The sequence below is a fragment of the Myiozetetes cayanensis genome, unplaced genomic scaffold (genome assembly GCF_022539395.1).
Source record: "Myiozetetes cayanensis isolate MyiCay16 unplaced genomic scaffold, myiCay2020 scf9, whole genome shotgun sequence".
Taxonomy (NCBI): Eukaryota; Metazoa; Chordata; class Aves; order Passeriformes; family Tyrannidae; genus Myiozetetes; species Myiozetetes cayanensis.
The window spans coordinates 13,626,322-13,643,138 of record NW_026088185.1 but is presented as its reverse complement, the minus strand read 5'-3'; the positions used below and the strand labels follow the sequence as shown (position 1 = coordinate 13,643,138).

Genomic DNA, 16,817 nt, shown 5'->3' with positions numbered 1-16,817 from the left:
AGATAGCCTGACAACCTTCTGCAATTGTTTAACCTGATCACTACCACCTTTGCCCTCCTTTTACTTCCACGCCAAGAGGAAGGACAGCAGATGTTCGTACACCATCCATCCTGTTGGCAAACCATATCAGCCATGAGCCACTGCACACCAACTGATACAGCCATACTGGCTGTGCTCCGGTGTGATAAATGCTCTTCATGAGAAACTGTAAGCAATACAACTTTGCCTGAGCAGTTGTACTTATGCAGAGTACACCATTCCTTCACTTTGAAAGGACACGGCCCTTCAAGTTAGTCAAAGCAGGAATTCTATGTTCCAATTGCTCAAAGAGTAGAGCAACGTCTGACAAGTAAATGCAGGCTCCCCCCACCTAAACGCTTGTCATATTGCAAAGCAGTGAGAAAGTAGGAGAAGCAAGAGCCTTATCACAGATTCATTATTTTGGAAAGAGACTCAACTCCTAGATTTTCTTCTGAAACAAACTACTTCTCACACAGAAGCCCCGTATTAGAACAAGAAACCACTGCTCTATTATGAAGTTTTGAGTCACCATTTTCAACTGTGATACCATTTAAATTCAATATTTTGAGTTTAAACCACTTAAGGTCAGTCAAGAACTACCAGACACAGTATTTAAGAAAAGCCCTGTAGCCTGTTGCCAAGTTTTACATTTTAAGAGCAACAAGCACTGAAGAAAATGTTAATCCTCCTAAGCAACAATAAACCACGTAATCTCAGTCTCTTTTCCTCTCACACACAAAAGCAGCCCATGTTCACTCAGCATCTCCCAACAAGACCAAGTGCTCTATTATAGAAAGTTATCAGCCTTTCAATAATAGGCAGTATTTTCTGAGTGCTAAAATAAAGATATAAATACTTTTTTTACATGTTCATGTCTACAAGCTGCTGAATCGCCATAATAAAAATATTAATAACAGATCAGAAGACAAAATTAACAGTACCTTACTTATTTTGCACACCTGAAGAGAACACATAATTATTCCCCAATTCAATATTTGGTAGTATTTATCCCAAGTGTTGTTACATTACTGCTTTAAATGACCATAACATTAAATCAGAAGTACTCTCCTGTATGTAGATCTAAAGCTGATTATTCAAGTGCTTCCACAGAGGAGCACAGTACTCTGAAAAGCAATATGCAGAGCCAGAGTCAGGGCACTTTCTGAAGACAGTTGGGTTTGAGTTTTTTTCTTTTAATACTATCAGAAGAGATCTGCTCAGAGGCACATGTCACTAACACTACCTCCCAGTTAAAGAAAGGTTCTGACTCGAGACCTCCTCAGTAGTTTCACATCTTCCTTTTCTTCTGTTTTTAGAGAAATGAGCACAAATACCACATCCGATTATTTCTTCCTCCCCATACATTAAATTAAATCAAGGTCCTCAGAAACTTGCATATCACTAGAGAAGTAAGTGTTCTTTTACTCACATTCCAAATATAAAGATCCCCTCATTTGAGAACAATAGGAATAAATATACTTTGAAAGGAGATTAGAGAACCTTTATAGCTGTCTTTTCGATCCCACTTCATTTGAAACAGGTGGTTACTTCCACCATTTTCTCTTATTTACATAGACAGCATTCCTTATATCCTCCTGCCCAATTCAAAACCTGAACAGGTAAAGCACCAATGTTACATCAACCTGCCTCTCGACACATTGGTGGTTAGAAGGAATGATTCTGGTTCCATCTTTTTTAACTCTGAAGATAAAGGTCTGCTCTGTCACTAGCACAGAATCACTGATTCAGTAGGTAGAAGGAAGAACTGGAAATAACTTAAAACTCCACTACAACAGTTTCCACATTTCAGCTTGAAAAGAATACTGGAAGCAAGCACAGGATTGGGTTCTTTTTACAGGAGAGACACTTCTAAATTTCCTAAGTGGAAACCACCAGGTTTTATCTGGGTAGCTGTCAGCCTGAAAACAGAGTTAAGACTCTGGAGCTCAACATACAGCCATTCACTTTACCTTTGCCAGGTTAGGTCCTCCTCCAGAAAGATGTTGCGGCTGGCTTTACGGCTCCCAACTGGTGTGCGCGGCTCACCGGGATCCAGCACTGACACAGAACACGCGGAATCGGACAAAGCATTCAAGTCTTCTCCAATGGAGTTACTGTCTGTGGAGTGGGCATAGCTTAAGGCTATTTTACGGCAGTAAGTGCAGGCTCGGAGATCCCCTGTGGAAAGGGGAACCAGACAGTGTAAGTGAATAGGAACAAACAGCACTCTGTTCCTCCTACAGGATCAGAGGTGTATAGTGCTGAAAACAGAAGGATTTTCTGTTTCAAAACCTCTTTGCAAGTTTAATTCTCATATTCCCTTAAAGGGCAAAACCTCAGACAATTACGCACTCAGGGAATTTTTCCAAGGCCAGTGACGTGTAACACAAGATCAGTAAGAAAGAGACAGGTTGTGGGGGCAGGGAGAGAGAGAGAGAATATGTGCATACTGAAATGCTGGTACCACAACAGCCAGTCAGACATGACATACCAGCTGATGTCTGGAAAACACTACCTCCATTAGAACATGTCTAGAATTTGGTAACTGGTATCTAAAAGAGTCTCCCTCACACTCAATTAGAATATGTGGCTCATTAAATTTTAAAACTACTGTTACTAAGAGCAGCTTTTCCTTGAGCACACTTTTTGTAGTGCATACCCTTGTTAAATAGTGGCCATATTTGTTTTGTCACAATGGATGTAGTGTGATAAAAATAAGCAGGCTTGGCATAATCCACCATTGTCCACAAAGAAATTGGTAGAATCAGGTCCTGTGGTTCTTTTTCCTCATTTCTAAGCCCACTACAGACCTGAACAGCATTTTCCAGCAGATGCCAGGATCTAAAATGCAGTAGCCCAAACAGAACTGAGAACAGAGAGACTGTTCTGCTCCTCAGTAGATAAACCCTACCTGTGTAGCCCATGAATTTCCCAGGGATTTCCTGATTGCAGCATCGACTACAGAAGATCTGCCCACAAAGTCGACAGTGGTGCCTTCGCCGAAAGGTGGTAAATTTCTCACTGCAGTCATAACATTCTTTGCACTGGCTGTCAGGCATCCAGTACTGCTTCAAGTCACTGTCCTACAGAAGAAGACAGTAGATAAAAGCCCTTTTTTTGTAAACAAAAGAAGCATGTTTAGTTTCATGACTGTTGTGTAGACTGTGGTCATATATTCATATATATGTGTGTGCGTGTACACACTCTTGCATATAGGCACACACATGCACAGAAAGGATTTTTCATATGCTTTTATAGGGAGCCAGAAGGTTGAGAGATCTGAACTCAGAGAGTAAATCTAGTAAGACTTGGCCTCCTTGATCCAAGATGGAAGCAAAGCAGATAAAAACTATCATGAGCACTAAAGGTCAAAAAGAAACAAACATATCAAGTACTGATTGCTCTTCCCTCTCATTTGTCCCTAGCACGTGAAAGACCCTCAACTAGCATAGTTAAAAAATTAAAAAGAAATCATTGAAAAAGTAAAAACCCCACCATACCTTACCTGAAGCTGTTACATAGAGGTAAATCAAGTTATCAGGAATTATCAGTGCAGAGGGATAATTTCAACAGCTAATATTTTGAAAGGATTATAGATACATGTAAAAAATTTTTCAACATCTCAGTAAACAGCTGTAAAAGCCTGTGTCCCAAATTGATGTTATTTCAAAACTCCACGTTAACTCCTATGAGAAGACAACTGTAGAATTCACATTCAGCAGACAACAACATATATTGGTGCAGTCACAGGAATTTTTGTCTTGTTTTCATTTCAAAAAATTTCCACTTGGTGTTGAAGCTATAGAGCAAGACAAATCTCTCAATTATCATTCTGAGCACACCAGCTGCAACTACCATGGATGGAAACAACTGCTAATGGTCACATGACAGCCCTGAATGTGAAACACTCTTTGCAAGAGTTCAGTTCTGGCAATAAGCCTTTTCAGAGGGACTGAATACTCCAGGTTTTTTCTTAGGAAGAGAAACTGCTGCAAGTATTTTCTCAAAACAACCAGAGAAGAGAGTAACCACACAGAAGAAAAGTGATCCATGCTCTGATTTTCACATAATCAAAAAAAACCCGTACCTGAATTGGGGTTTATTTTTGGATGTTCCCCAAGTAAGTTTGACATAGCTACTAGACCAATTCTGAGACCAGAACAGTTATGATCAACAAGACAACACTTTCATGCTGTCCTCATCGAAGAAAACTCATACAGAAAGAGGTGGAAGACTGCTCAAGGCGGTCTAGTGTTTTGGAGAATCTAGAAATTTTTAAGATCAACAGGGAAACTTGCAGTGAAGAGCTTTGCCAAGGACTTGCTGCAAAGCTGCAGGGGATGCCAATAACAGGTTTTGCTGCAGCTCTGCACGATAAGCCAAGTCTCTGACTCTACCACAGAAAGAGTGACTGTTCCCAGCAGCAGTGCCTCTGCCCCATTTGCACATGACTTTGCCTGCTGGTGACACCTTCCAGCTCTCTGCCTTGCTCATGACAAGGACAGCCTACAAGGAAGGGTTCAGAACAGGAGTCTGGACCCCATTAGCAGTAGATGCTCATTAGAACAGCAACTTCGAGAATCTGAGAAAGCTCTCTACAACAGTACAGTGGTCTCCTGTAGAGACAGGCCAAGTCCACAATAGAAAGAAACTTTTGCATAGAGTGACTCAAGCAAGACACGGCTGCAGTCAAAGGCAGTGATGCATTACCTTTAGTACAGAAGTCAACCTGCTGACAACTAACATACCACTTGCAGATAAACACCTGGTCATATTCATTTAGTGCTGCATCCTGCCTGTTTCAGCACTTCTCCAATACATTCAAAGATGCCTGAAAATCTCTAGGGCCTTCATACTGAATTATTAGCAGGTGTCACACTCAATGCCCTGCTTATTGCAATGAAAGGCTTCTGTTTCACCCTCAAAAATATTGCCCTTTCTACCAAAGCAAACTTATTCTTACAAGTAGAATAGCACTGGAAGCTAAGTGAGCTTACTCAAAGTCTACCTGTAAAAGCAGGTTAAAAGCCTTTTTCTTCCTCAATCAGTTTAATTAAATGTACTTTTGCCTGTTCGTGTCTTGCCCACAGACACAGCTATTTATACCATCACTTAAAAATAGTTGTGGCTTCTTTTCTCAACTATGTCCTCCTCTTAAAGGTACGGTCCAACTCAGCAGATGGGGGTGAAATCAGCAAGTCAGTAGCAACCACCAGACCCCTCTCCAGCTAAATCAAAACTGATTAACAGGACAAGCCTTTCAAGCAAATACTGCTGACCAATCATTACCACAGTAAGTAGCAGATTTAATTAATTACCAGAATTCTCATTACTGTTTGTGACAGTCAGTGAGTTTCACCTGCCCATGGTTAGCCTTCTAGGGAGAAAACCATCAGGTAATACTAGATTAGGTAATACCTAAGCTGGAAGGAGTCTAAAGTGAAAGCATCCGGTCCATGCACAAAGAGCCCAGTAACTACAGTGATTCACCCCCACAATATGACAGATGTTTGAAAAGTCAAAAGTCAGCATCAACTGAAATTGTTTCCCTTGCATTCACACAATGCTTTTTGAGTTTATTCACTCATCCTTCAAACATCAAAAAAAACAAACCAAAACCACCATGATGTATCTAAAAACAAAGGTCAGAGAAGCCCAGAAAGCAGATAATTTTCTAGATAGTTTGGCCTACAAATTGTTCAAAAGAATTACCTGGCTCTTCCCCTCCATGATTTCTTTGAGGCGTTTTAAAACAGTGCTGAGACTTCTTAACTGAACTGCTGTTCGAGGATCATGACCTCCAAGAGGTGGTTCTACTTTCCTTCGATTGTCTGAAAGGGAAGCGAGAGTGGCACTTATTTCTTTCATGGTACACCAACATCCACATAACAACACAAAACCCCATTAGAGGGAAAAATGTTCACATATATGTTACATTACATGTATTACAATACATATCTTACATTTTCTAAAGTTACAGTGTGTATCACTTCTTGCCTTTGCACTCTTTTCCCCCAAAAGAAGCCTCTGATTCCAGATAGTTTGCTTTGACTAACATTTTAAATACCATCCTCTGTGTTTACAAGAAGCCACCCAAGTTCTCTGAGAACGAAAACATCTTTTAAAGAAGTGATTTTCAACCTACAACAGGAAGCTTGCAGCAGTCTTTTACAAAGCACTGAAGTCTCATTTAAAAAATGCCCTCTAGGATATTAATACTTAAAAAATAATTGCAACAATATTCACATTCATTCTAGGAGTGATATAAGTCAATGCCTTAACCTAAACTTATTTATAAATTACTACAGTGAATGCCAGGATTCAATTGCTCAGTGTCTATTAAAAACAGTAGCTCTGAAGAAAATGCATCCAGAAGTTCACATATTTAAGGTTTTTGTCTTTGTTTTGGTTTGTTTTTTTCCCTAAGAAAAAAAGCCAAGCTGTTGAGAATAAAATAAAAAGGTAATGCAACTAATTTCTTTCCTATAAAATGCTTGACTACTTTGAAGCATTGCTGTATGAGTTACAGATAGGATCCTTTCCTCCAGAAAGATCTGAAAACACAGTTCTCCATTTACGTATGTAAATATTTTCAGAGTTCCTTTTCTATATCAACAACTTTCTGAAGAGTTTAAAGTTTCTTACCAGCCTCGTTGCTCTCCATCTGATTAGTGTTTTATTTAGCTTGCCCCAGCCCAGGAAGAACAGTCATGGCTGCTTTCTGTTTACTGCCTCCGACAGCACTGATGTCAGCGGGAATGCTGACAGCCCTGGCACAAGGCTGTTAACTGTTGCCGTGCAGTAACAACCCGGCTACTGCTTTGTGTGCAGGAGACCAAAACCCTCACTGCAATGTGACTAAAACCGTGGGAGTCCATGTCTCCTCTTCAGGATTTTAGTACATATTTTTAGCTAATCAGCCCACGTATAGTTACTATGTACAATAAGAGATTTGTTTTAAGCAATTCTAGGATGCTTAAACACATTGCTGTGGTCAGACAGCCGGAATTTATTTTTTAAAAAATCAAACAAAGAGACTTTCAGGCAACACCATGGTGAGTATTTAGAGTGATTAAAGGGTCTTTCATATTGATAATACCATAGAAACCTCTGGTTCCTCCTTACTTCTATCACAAGATCTATGTCGCATTTACTTCCTGGATCTTCCTCTGAATTCAAGAGTATCTCCTTTCCAGGAATGCTGCTTCCAATTTTAAGAATTATTATGAGATCTCCTGCCTAACTAGCTACAAATCTTGTCAAGCAGATGAGTCCCAAAATACAAACACACACAGCCCTGAGGAAATGCCACAGGTAACTCCACACTGGTTCTAGTTAGTTAAATGCCCTTTTCTCTGTTATATAAAACAACGTCAAAAGGGATTTATCATCTGCATGAGAAAAAAACATGCCATCAGCAGTAGCAGCACATGGCTAACCTGTTTACACTAGAGAAGCTGACTGATTCTCAGATTAAAATTCAATTGGCTCTTTTCCTTCTCAAGCATGGGATTTCTCCCTTTCTGGGAAAAAACATATTGTATAGCAAGAATGTAAGTTATCATTCCTGCAACATAGGACACGCTGTGTCTAAAACAACACCCTTACAAAAGAATGCAGATGTATCCGTCTTAGAGTAACTCTTACTCCTCACCACTATTAGGAATACCACAGCCACTTTCTCAGCTAGTGCACACATGATTTACAGATGTATACATTCTCAGCATTGCAAATGGATTTCCTCATTTCACCACTAAATCTGCAAAGTCCATGTTCCCTTCCACAAACACAAGCTGAAAGAGCATTTTTCTTGCTTTGCCCGCATGATCGTCTCAACTGCCATCAACTGCATTTCTGAAGAGATTTCATATCTTCTTTTGATGTGGTCCAAGATGGTTGCCTACACTTACACATATAACTAGTGGTGTTTTTGCCTCTGAGACAGCAAACTCAGTATGTGCTACTAAAAGAAATAAAAAACCAAACCCACACACAAAAATCCAAACCACTCCAAAAAAAACCCTAAAACCCCCATACTCCGTCACCCACAATTCAAGTCACACACAACAAATTAGGTTTTAAAATAAAAGTAAACTTGAATTAAGTGTTATTTAATCTGTTATGACAATCAGATCAGCTCCACAAACTTTCACTTGTCATTGCTGCATCTCAGCCCTTAAGTATAACAAGTATAACACACCAACATGACCGTGGAACACATCTTTTCAGGAAGACCACTTTATGCAGCGACTGTTTCTTCTATCCATTCCCTTCCCGTTTACATATTCACTGAACATAACCTCAATATACCAAAAGGACTCCATAAAGATTTCCAAATTGACTTATTTCTAACCTATTTATTGTTCTTAAGCTAAAAGTTAACTCCTACAGCAATTTAAAAAAAAAAAAAAAAAGAGTTCTATTTCAACAGTAGCCCTTATTTTTCCTCTAGGTATTCATGGCTGCTCATCTTGGTAAAACCTCTGCATCTTCTGAATCATGGAAATATGTTTCTACAGAGTTTCTTTCATGACTATATAGTATTTTAACATTCATTTTTACAGTGAATGACAAGGCAAAACCACCACAAGAACTCCTTGTTGCAACTTAACTGCACGACCATACACTAACCCAAGAGGTACAGGGAGCTTCGCAGTTTCAACAGTAAAAAAATATCCTGCCAGGGATGCCACAGTTTTGCTAATACAAATACAACATGAATTACTTTCTAGTTATTTGCTGCCAAAGCATATAATTTCCTATTCAAGTTCACTACCACAGCTCAAATATCACATCTTCCTCAAGTCACTGCCATACAAAGTCCTGATATGAAAAGAATGGAAGCTGTCCTTAACTTCATTTTACAACATGCATTTTCATGTTCCAAATTCTTTTTCACTAAAAAAGATACTCTGGCAATAACTAATGCTCTACATGATTCCCAGTAACCACGCTTTCCTCAGGGGTTCTTCCCTCCCATTTGATCACTGGCCATACCCTACTCCTACTAAGCTCCTTTACAGTTCCCTACTACTGTGACATTATCTCAGTGACAACAGTCTCATTCTGAGACTATTTTGGTTCAATCCAGCACCCTGAAAGCCCTCATCTGACAGCACACACACACGCAGTCCAACACAACCAGTTGAGCCCTCTGGCACTGCAGAAGTGACATCTGCTCTGCAGCACCCTACTCCAGTACACAGGGATGCAAGAGAGAGGCCACAGAAGGCACTGCAGAGTCTCAGCACTGGTTCTTCAGCCACACAACCCTCAGAGCATCTCTGACACAAGAAAGGCACCCACAGCTTCTCCTATTTTCACAAAAGCCAGCAAGGTGCTATTATAATGTTTTTGTGCAAGCAGTCCTGAAGGGAAGCACACAATTGAAACCCTACATATTTGATGCTAGACAGTTTCCTACAAAAGCCACCATCCCTCCATGTTGTTCTGCACTTGCAGTTGTGAGCCAGCAGGGCCCCTGAGCGATGAGAGTATCTGCTGCACAGACAGGGCAAGCTAATGGACAGAGGAGGGGTGAGAGTCAGCATTCTCAGGAGCAGTTTCATTCCATCACTATTTAGAGGCACCAGCAGTACCCTTTCATTTATTTATTCCTTTCAGTTTGCTTGACATATTATTTAAGATCAAGTAGGCTAGAGACCTTTGTGAAGTACTTACACATTTTTCTGCCTACACCTGCTGATGTTACGAAGTACCTGAGTGATGGCAAAGCCTTGAGAGACATGTACAGGCCTGCAGATACAAGACCACAAGAAAACTCAACTAGATTAGACATCTCACTGTCACTGAACTCAGTGGGTGAACAAACCTACCAGTCTAGGTGCTTATGTAAATCACATCACTTATTTTCCTACTTTTCATTATCTAGATATAAGAATAATTTCTAAGATTATTTGTGCAGCCCAGCATCAGCTGCAGTAGCAGAAGTAAAATTCTCCTCTGCTCAGTGTTCAGAAATCCTCAAAGACCTGATTATTCAGCACCTTTTAAGGCAAATGAAGGTAAAACATTATCTTAAGTTTGCTTCAAAAAAGAAAACAAAGCCTGATTTTTGGAGAGGCAAGGCAAGAATTCTTTCCCTCTTCAAATAAAGTGAGATGGCCTAAAAACTCCCCCAAAACCTCCTCACCAATCCAGTATACTTCTACTTGCATTACACAGAGTTCATGTCTCTTACCAAGGTTATTTTGGGGAAAATACTCAACAGGGAGTCAGGCCACTTGGCACACAATTTCACAGAAATCTCTTCAAAAATCCAGCCATTACTGCTTGGTCTAACCTTACTTCTTTCCAGGTTGATTCATCATCACATTTTTCTAAGCATACTTGCAATCCAGTCCCAGGGACATGAATGAAGGTCCTGAAAAGGACTTGGAATAATACAGCAACAGTTCCTCCTCCAAACATTAAACCAGGTCTTATTTCCCTGGTTGCCTAATCCCAGCGGAAATCAAACAGCAAGATTATTTCTGCCTTCTGAATATCGAACAACATCCCTTACCTGAAGGTTTCTAACCTCTAATCCCCAGGCAGCTTCCAAGTGATTTACACGAGGTAATTAAGAATAAAGTAGATTGGCGTATCAGCCAAGAGCACGTGGCTGTACTTGGCACATTCCAGAAAGCCCTTTAAAAAAAGCCCAAATCTTAATTGGTTTACTGGGACAGGCACGACTAAATAGAACAAACAGTACTAGAAGGTAAAAAGGAAGACGATAAATGTGTTCAACTAAGCATGCAAATGACTTAGATGAAAATGTTAGCTGTCTGTACTGGACTTTTGCCTGGTTACCAAGACTAGACGTCTTTCTAAAAATCCCATACACATTAACAACATTTAAGATCTGACTTGTTTGCACTAGGCACCATACTCTTGGAAATACTGTCTGGCACAGGACTGCTACCCAGCTTAGCAGTTTCCTCAAGGCCATCACAAAGAGCTGACAGGAACCAGGCAGATCTCAAAAGGGACCCCTGAAATCTCCTTCCTAGTTCTTCCTGATCCTCATAAAGCCACTACACAGCTGCACCTTTAAAATTACATTCAACTCCCATTCCAGCTAAAATATTCAATATGGCATCTGGCAATAGTTCAAAGGTTAGGCAGGACTAAAAAAAAAAAAATTTAAACACAACTTCCTATTCAATTCTCCTCAAAACAGCCACAAGCAAAAACCTGCATTTATAACTCCCTTGAGGATACAAACATCAAATCTGTTCAGATTGAGCACTAAAGTTAGAGGTAGCATGTGCATGTTAAGAAACTATAATCTCTCAAGACAAAGTAGAAATTTTCAGGATCAAGGTTCAGTGACTTTAAAATGTTGGATGTGTTTTGGCAGCCTCTTCTGTTCCAGATTGTTTTCCAATTGAAAGAGCAGAGCCCCAACAACAGGTTGACTTGCTGGAACACCAAGGGTGGAGGGAACATGTTTCTGAGGTTAAAGTGCAACCTCACCAACAGACGCAGTATACCCTGATATTAAATTCTGTTATAAATCTAGAGAGTCAATGAACCTTTGCTCACCTCCTTTCACCTCACCCTGAAGCATCCCAGCCTGGCTACTACAACACTGCCTTATAGCACAAAGAGCTGAAATTACCCAGAGTCGCAGAAGATCTTCTTTGCAGTTCACCAGTCAGTTGTTTTTTGTAAGGAATCGGTGATCGCAGAGACTGAGCCCTGGTGGGATGCTGAGGACTGGACCAGCCACCACTCAATGCTTGTGGATCACTCTGTCCTGCCTCTGCTCTCTCTGCCGGGGATGAAAGCCTGCCGTCATCTGGAGTTGACAAAAAGCAAGAAACCAACTGTTCAGACATGATAAAGAAAACCAGTAGTGCATGCAAAACTAAAGGTAAAAAAACTCTCACAAATAGCTCTTCTGGATCATGATTAAGCATCACAAAACAAATACATTTTCCATTTTAAAAGTACCACAGAAATCATGGAAACAGGAAGGTATGTAGAACTTGTCTGTCAGGCTATTTCAGAAATATCCCTAATGTGAAAAGTGCCTAAAAAACAAAACTGGCAAACACTAATTATTCTTGCTTTATGGAATAGCTACACTTGATCATCAGCTTCTGCCCTGAAAAGAGTTTTTCAGTTATGTTAGAAGTCGGTACTGAGGTCACACTAAAGTTACCACAGCCTTTAATTTCCATCAGCAGATCAAGTATAGACAGGTTCTCATTGATTCTAGTAATATATATAATATATAAATAGAATATATATATTATAATAAATGCCCATTTCATGTGTTGTTTTAAGGTTGTTTTCCCATTCTGTCAACACAAGACTTTGCTGACTCCAGCTACATTTGTCAGAAACGAACAAGTGAAGCAAATATTAACCACATCTTATGTTCCTTTCAGTAAATTAGCAATGACAGGTGTTATTCTACTATGCAAACTACTAGCAGCCATAGTAGGGAGTTATTTTTCATTCTGCATAAGAAGAGTCTAAACAGATCAGTCTGCTTATGCAAAAAGCTGTCTTGGCCCTTTTCCCCTAGCCCAAACATTGCAGCTTAGCAGAGCTGGATAATGAACAGACTAAACAAAAGCAGCTGACCAGTCTGCCATCTCCAGTAAGGTATGCAGACTTTCTACAAAATCAAGGGGCATTCAATCACCACTCTTTGCAGGATGTTTCTTTGAAACAAATAAGAAAGTCATGAAATTCTTTTAGAGCTTGCCTACTGAGAACATATTTCATGACACAGCACAAAGGCCAAAATTAAGTAGTACCTTTTGATATACAAAACTTTCACAACATTTCAGATCTCTTAATGGGGAACACCTAAGCCATGCAAATTAAGTGTGGACTTCCTGTAAATACACTTCTTTATTGCACCTCAGATGTCACCCAACTGAAGGTAGAAGATGCACAGGAAGGTGAGGGATGGAGCAAGTGAGACAAGAACTTGCATTGGAAGGTTGCACACATTTTGTTCATACGAGCTGGCAGAGGGTTACTCCTGCTTTCAGCCCAAAAAAACTTCACATAGGCAAAGCGAATTCTGATGTCAAGCTAAGAATCTATAGAATGCTATCTGCTAACTGGCTTGTCTTTGACTTTCATGGGCAGACACAAATTTCTAGCTGTAAGATGCCAGCTATCTTCTTCCATAGCAAAGCTCTACTGTGTCACCCAAAAGCAAGTCCAACATCCTTCAAAAAAGAATTGACTCACCATCAGCCATCTGACACTATGCTCTTATATTTAGAGGCGTTTTTACAAGTTTATGTGGCAGCAAAGGGCACACACAGCTCACACACACGAAATCCCCCAGCCCTCACCTTTGCTGAAACGGAAGAGATTTACAAAAGAACTGTAGGCTGATTTAAAAGGAGGCTCATCCTGGTCAGGAGTCAGGGGCTTGAAGTGAGTGAGATGAGACGGACTGCTGGGAGAATGAGGTAGATCACCGGTAGAGTCCAGTGTCGGAGATCGTTTGTCATCTGCAGCCATTTCACGTGCCCTGGAAAGAGTTCAGTAACATGCATTATACAGGGGTGGTGGAACAGAACCTCTTTAGTCAGCTGAAGAGATTTCTTTTTAGATCCTAGGGAGCAGACATTCACCCAATGAACCACAGACATCTGCTATTAGCACAGGTCAAGAGTGCCAGAGTTAGGAGCTCATGTCCCATGCCCAGTCACTGACAAGAGATCAACATCTCTGCAGAGAGCAATTCAGAGCACCCAGTTAAACATCCAGAGCACTAAACAGCCTCTACACTGGTGACACACTCCAGTTGTGGTTTTATGGGAATCTGAAGTTTCCAAATGGAGACTCTGCACGCATATCACAACAAAGTTTTTACTCTGACAGCTCTTCTCTTAATGTTGTGACTTCTACAGCCCTTGTAACAGTAAAACTGAAGAGAGGCATGCCTGAACAAGCACAAGACAGACTTGCTGTTTGGCCAGCTTAACTTCAGAATGAGAAACAGAATGAACTACAAACAAAAGCAGGACTGAAAGATTAAGCTCAGGGGTAAACTGCTTCTTTCCCCTCCACATTACAATACAGGCCGTTGTGCAAGTTACCGGGGAAGCAACCCAGACTGTAGTTTATTTGTTGTCAAATCTCCAACCACCTCCAAACTTCCTTGTTTTCGGGAGTTCCATCAAAGGAAAAACAAACAGAAAATCCAAACCATTTTCTGTATTAGGGGAAGCCATACTTGTAAAGCCTATTTTCTGTGTACCAAGGCTTTGTCACAGCCAAGAGCCATACTTTCCCACAGCCCATACTCTTTAACCTCAACAGACACTCAATTTCTTTCACAACGCCTCACTCAGCCTGCTAGGCTAAGGTGCTAACCACCCTCATCTGTTTAAGCAAGACTGAGTGAAATGTTTGACAGAACAGGAACACAGGAGCTGATGGAATCTGTGATTGATTGGCTGACTTTTACCTTTGTCAAGGACCAAAATGCTGTACGAGACAACCTCCCGCTTAGCAACTGATACGCACTCCTTCATGAAAGACCAATTTCCAGTTTTCACAACTGTTCCCTGGAACCAACAGGCATATTTTGCTGACTAGAATAGTTTCTTCCAAGTTCTAAGAAGCCACACTAAAAAAAAAAAAAAGAATCTATGCAGTCCAGAGAAAATCCACGTGGTTACCAAGTGACACTGGAAGTGCTAACAAGCTGCATGCAGCTCATGTGGTAAGGTTTGACCACTCCTACAAAGAATGCACAATGGTATCTGCAAGTTATGCACGTGACGTCTCAGTGGACTTCTGCTTGTTGCTCTTTACAGCAAGCACCTTTAGCCCAGAGTTTCTCCTGCTTTTCACGTATCCTTAGGAAAGAAAATGGAGAGGCATCATTCACTAAGTTTGAAGAGAAACTTTGGTCAGGTTCTTCATGTAAGGCTTAGTCTGGAATGCCTCTGCATCCCCGTCCCCTGTAAGACAGGGTATGTTTTGTTGTTCGTTCCAGCAATATTATTCAAACAGGTGATTTGAACGTGCTTAAACACCAGAGCTGATGGAAAATTTTCCTTCAAGAGCACATCTTCAGGTAAATTTGAAATTGTTTCTTCAATCTTAAAGGCAACTAATAGCTGGCTTTTTAAATGTTGAACACACAACAGGGTTTTGCTCTCAAACACGCTACCACATTAAAAGTGCCATTATGAAGCCAAACAGAAGTTTTATAGGAAACTATGTTCATATTTCAGCAACTGACTATAGCCCGGCAAGACAAAAATAATAAGGAAGTCTCTGAACTTGCATGCAATATATATATACATATATATATGTGATTACAGAAAAATAAACTCTAGTTTCAAGGGGAAAACCACATAGAAATTGCTTCTGTGACAGCAGTACTAGCCTAATTAAAGTACATTGAAAAGAAGAGCACCGCAATCGGTACTAGGTCCATAAACAGTTGGATTTTCTGTGCTGCACAACAAATCAGCTGTAGAGTGCACCAGCGTTTCTTAAAGTGCTTTAGTTCTCCACTAAAGGGAAAACGCTCCACCCCACCCCCTTGCAAGAAACAGAAGAAATAGTCACTTATTTGTGTATTAAGGGAAATCAGAAAGCAAGGTGCACATATTGGTCAACAGGCAAAAAACCAGAGAGCATCACCTCACCAACAGCTATGGGGAATGCATCTAAACCCCGCCCGAGGCTGCAGCTTCGGCAATCACCGGGTCATCACCGGACAGCCCAGAGCGCAGCACGGCTGTGAGCCTCCACACGCGTCCAGCTGCTCCATCCACAGCAGCTCCGCGATATCCCGGGACACACCAAACTGACCGCAACCGCCCGGAGCCGGAAGGGTCCGGCCCCTCCTTGTGACACGGCCGCCACTCCCGGGCACCCGGATAACACACCCCGGGTGCCCCGGCCGAACTCCCGCAATTCCCACGGAACTGCGCGGCACACGCGCTTCCCTCCCAACTCCGCCGGGCTGCCCCCTGCGAGGGGCACAGCCCTGCCCTCCCCCTGCGGTGGCACACGCGGGGTCACCTGCCGCGGCACGGGCAGGGAGCGATCCCCGGAGCGCCGACGGCAGCAGCCACCGGGGCCGGGCCGGGCGCCCGCAAAGGGCTCACGCAGCAGGGGAACCACCGCTGCGGGCCCGGGCGGCACCGCGCGGCCCTGGGCGGGCTGCGCTCACCTGCTGCCCGTGGGTCCGGTGCCGGTGTGGGTGCGGTGCCGGTCCCTGTGCCGGTGCCGGTGTCAGTGCCGGAGCGGGGCGCGGGCTGGGGCGGCACCGCCGCTCTTCCCTCACCGCCCGGCCCCGCCCGGCCCCGGCGGCGCCGCCAGCCCCGACCAACCGCCCGCCGACCGCGCCGCGCCGGCACAGGCATCGCCAATCGACACCCCGCGCGCCCCGCCCGTGGCCCGGCCCCGCGCTCCGCCCCCCGCCCCGCCTCGGGAGCCGCTGGAAGCGCGGGGGGTTCGCGTGCCCCCCGGGAAGTCACAATATATCATGTGTATCTTTAATATTCCCTGCCATTCCACCCTCTCCTCGGGGCTCCCGCCCGGACCCTCAGGGCGGGCGGCGCGGCCGCTGCAGGGCCCACACGGCTGCGGGACCGCCCCCGCGGCGGGAGGGCGCGGAACGGGCGCGGCCCGGAACGGCGGCGGCGCGGCCCGTGCTGCCGCGGGGCCTGGCGCGGGGGCACCTGGCGCGGGGCCCGGGCGGGCCTGAGGCGGCACAGCGCCCCCTGGCGGGCTCGCGTCCCGGCGGGGGCGGGGCCGGGCCGGGGTGGCCGCCAGGGGGCGCCGCGGGG

At 43.0% G+C, this 16,817-nt stretch overlaps 1 protein-coding gene across 4 annotated transcripts in view; it reads right to left on the bottom strand.

The window, feature by feature from the left end:
• Positions 1-16,327, bottom strand: part of PIKFYVE (phosphoinositide kinase, FYVE-type zinc finger containing) — a 64,269-nt gene extending 47,942 nt beyond the window's left edge. For 2 of the 4 annotated variants that reach the window (XM_050339517.1, XM_050339520.1), the window contains exons 1-6: positions 14,474-14,620; positions 13,350-13,531; positions 11,648-11,827; positions 5,734-5,852; positions 2,933-3,104; positions 1,992-2,199 (exon numbers count right to left, since the gene is read on the bottom strand). In XM_050339517.1, coding sequence (XP_050195474.1) covers positions 1,992-2,199; positions 2,933-3,104; positions 5,734-5,852; positions 11,648-11,827; positions 13,350-13,521 — 851 coding nt within the window. In that variant the 5' untranslated portion in view covers positions 13,522-13,531; positions 14,474-14,620. Of the gene's footprint in view, positions 1-1,991; positions 2,200-2,932; positions 3,105-5,733; positions 5,853-6,666; positions 6,770-11,647; positions 11,828-13,349; positions 13,532-14,473; positions 14,621-16,198 lie in introns of those variants that run through there. The other 2 variants (XM_050339519.1, XM_050339521.1) reach the window with 2 other exon arrangements.
• Positions 16,328-16,817: the final 490 nt, after the last annotated feature.